The sequence below is a fragment of the Microtus oregoni genome, unplaced genomic scaffold, assembly GCF_018167655.1.
Source record: "Microtus oregoni isolate MIOR12 unplaced genomic scaffold, Mior012 000104F_ref0000108, whole genome shotgun sequence".
In the NCBI taxonomy this organism is placed as follows: Eukaryota; Metazoa; Chordata; class Mammalia; order Rodentia; family Cricetidae; genus Microtus; species Microtus oregoni.
In genome coordinates, this window is record NW_024544718.1 from 2,608,530 (window position 1) to 2,610,549 (window position 2,020).

At 55.3% G+C, this 2,020-nt stretch overlaps 1 protein-coding gene across 1 annotated transcript; it reads right to left on the reverse strand.

The window, feature by feature from the left end:
- Positions 1 to 641: 641 nt before the first annotated feature.
- On the reverse strand, positions 642 to 1,722 carry LOC121443285 (P2Y purinoceptor 4-like). The gene is given in 2 exon segments (XM_041644989.1): positions 642 to 1,326; positions 1,328 to 1,722. Coding segments are annotated over 2 exon segments (1,080 nt in total).
- Between the last annotated feature and the right edge of the window lie 298 nt (positions 1,723 to 2,020).

The following is a 2,020-nucleotide window of genomic DNA, read 5'->3' on the forward strand; positions in this document are numbered from 1 at the left end:
TCCCAGAGGTGGGTCTAGTCTCGTTCTTGTTCCCAAGGTTGCTGTCAACCTGGACTCTGCCTCCGGAAGCTCTACAGGGTCGCCCCTCAAGGGCTGTACTCTACCTCATGGCTGCTCAGCAGCTCAACAGCACCAAGCTCTAGCTGCTGGTGGTGCTCTGCCAGGCAGGTTTGGAGGTCTTGTATACTATTTCAGCACCTTGGCAGGTAAGACCAGCTTGTCTTTGAGAGGGCGCCAGGAAGTGGGTGTGGATGCTATGTATGGCAAATATGTCATCTGTGATATGCTAGCACCCCAGCTTCCTGATGATGGCTTGTTCCATTATATACATCAGGCCAGTCTTGAGATTGCTCCACCCTTCACCCCTCTGGCTGAATTCTCTACTCTGATTGGAGAAAGGCATGCTGTGGAAGGGCCCGGGGAAGCAGAAAGGGCAAAGAGCACTGAGAAAGTTTTGTGGGTTCTAGAAATCGAATCAGGGGCCCCAGGAAAGGACAGAAAAGCAGAAAAAGTAGAGACAGAGGAGTAACTGCCCCAAAGGTGGACTAAAAAGAGGGCAGCCGTTCATCAGGTGTCAGTGACAGGCTCCCTTCCCTCCGTCCTGCAGTTACCGCCATTCCTTTCATAGCCTGTGTCCAGGGTTATAATCTGTCTCCCCCATAGGTAGGGAAGATGACGTCCTGGTGGGTGTCTGCCCACCTGCTGCTTTCCTCATGCAGGGTCACCAATGCCAGGGAGGAGGCCATAGTCCGAGGCTGGGGCCCCGTACCTCTGCATAGCCGCTGGAGCTGGCGTCGATACTTGTCCCCGGTGAACAGATAGAGCACTGGATCCAGACAGCTATTAGCACTGGCCAGGGGCCGGGTCACTTTGTAGACCACGTTGACTGTGTTCAGCACCTGGCAGTCAGCTTTCAATAGCCTTGCCAGGTAGTAAACTGTGCGGGTGATGTGGAACGGTACAAAGCAGACAGCAAAGACAGTCAGCACGACAGCAATGGTGCGGAGTGTGCGGAGCCGAGACGATGACTGTCCGGCTCCCGGCAAAGGGCGATACAGTCGTCGGGCCATGAGTCCGTAGCAGACCAGGGTGACCAAGAAGGGCAAGCCAAAGAGCAGCACCATGATTGCCAAACTGAAGTGTACATAGTGGTCAAACTCCTCAGGCCGGGTGGTGTCATGGCACAGGATGGTGGTCCCACTGGGGCTGGTTGTCACAAAGAACAGGTTGGGCACGAGGCAGCCAGCTACCACCAGCCACACAGCTAGGCAGAGAAGGCTTTCAAATCGCGGGCGGCCCCAGCGGAGCGCCCGCAGAGGGTGACATGCCCAGGTAGCGGTGCACGCTGATGCAGGTGAGGAAAAGGACACTGCAGTAGAGGTTCCAATAGAAGAGAAAGCGGACAAACTTGCAGAAGGCAGTGCCAAAGGGCCAGTGGTTTCGGGCAGCATAGTAGTACATGAGGGTGGGCAGTGACAGCACATACAAGGTGTCTGACAATGCCAAATGGAACATGTACGTGGCTGTTGCATCCCAGGGTCGAAGGCGGAAGAGGAACAGCCAGAGGGTTGGGGCATTGAGGGCTAGGCCCAGCACGAAGACAACTGCATAGCTCACAGGCAACAGGATGAACTTGAACTCCTCGTTAAAGGTACAGCGTCCATCTCCAGAACTTTGGCTGGGGCCTAAAGATGTAAATAGCAAGGATTCTGAACTGGTCATGGCCCCCTAGAGGTAGAAAGGACAAGAAGTGAATGTCTGATTTCCCTAGTTTCCCAGTCCTGACCAACCTGCAACAAAAGAGGAAAAGCAACAAGGAGAGCGAGGAGGATCAGATCCAAGTGCAATCCAGGCCGGCCTAGCCCTTACCCAGCTCTTCCCCAGCTCCCTGAGCCCAGCCCCTACCCTGCTCCCTTAGCCCAGCCTCTACCCAGTTCCCTTAACCCAGCCTCTACCCAGTTCCCTAATCCCAGCCCCTACCCTGCTCCCTTAGCCCAGCCTCTACCCTGCTGCCTTAGCC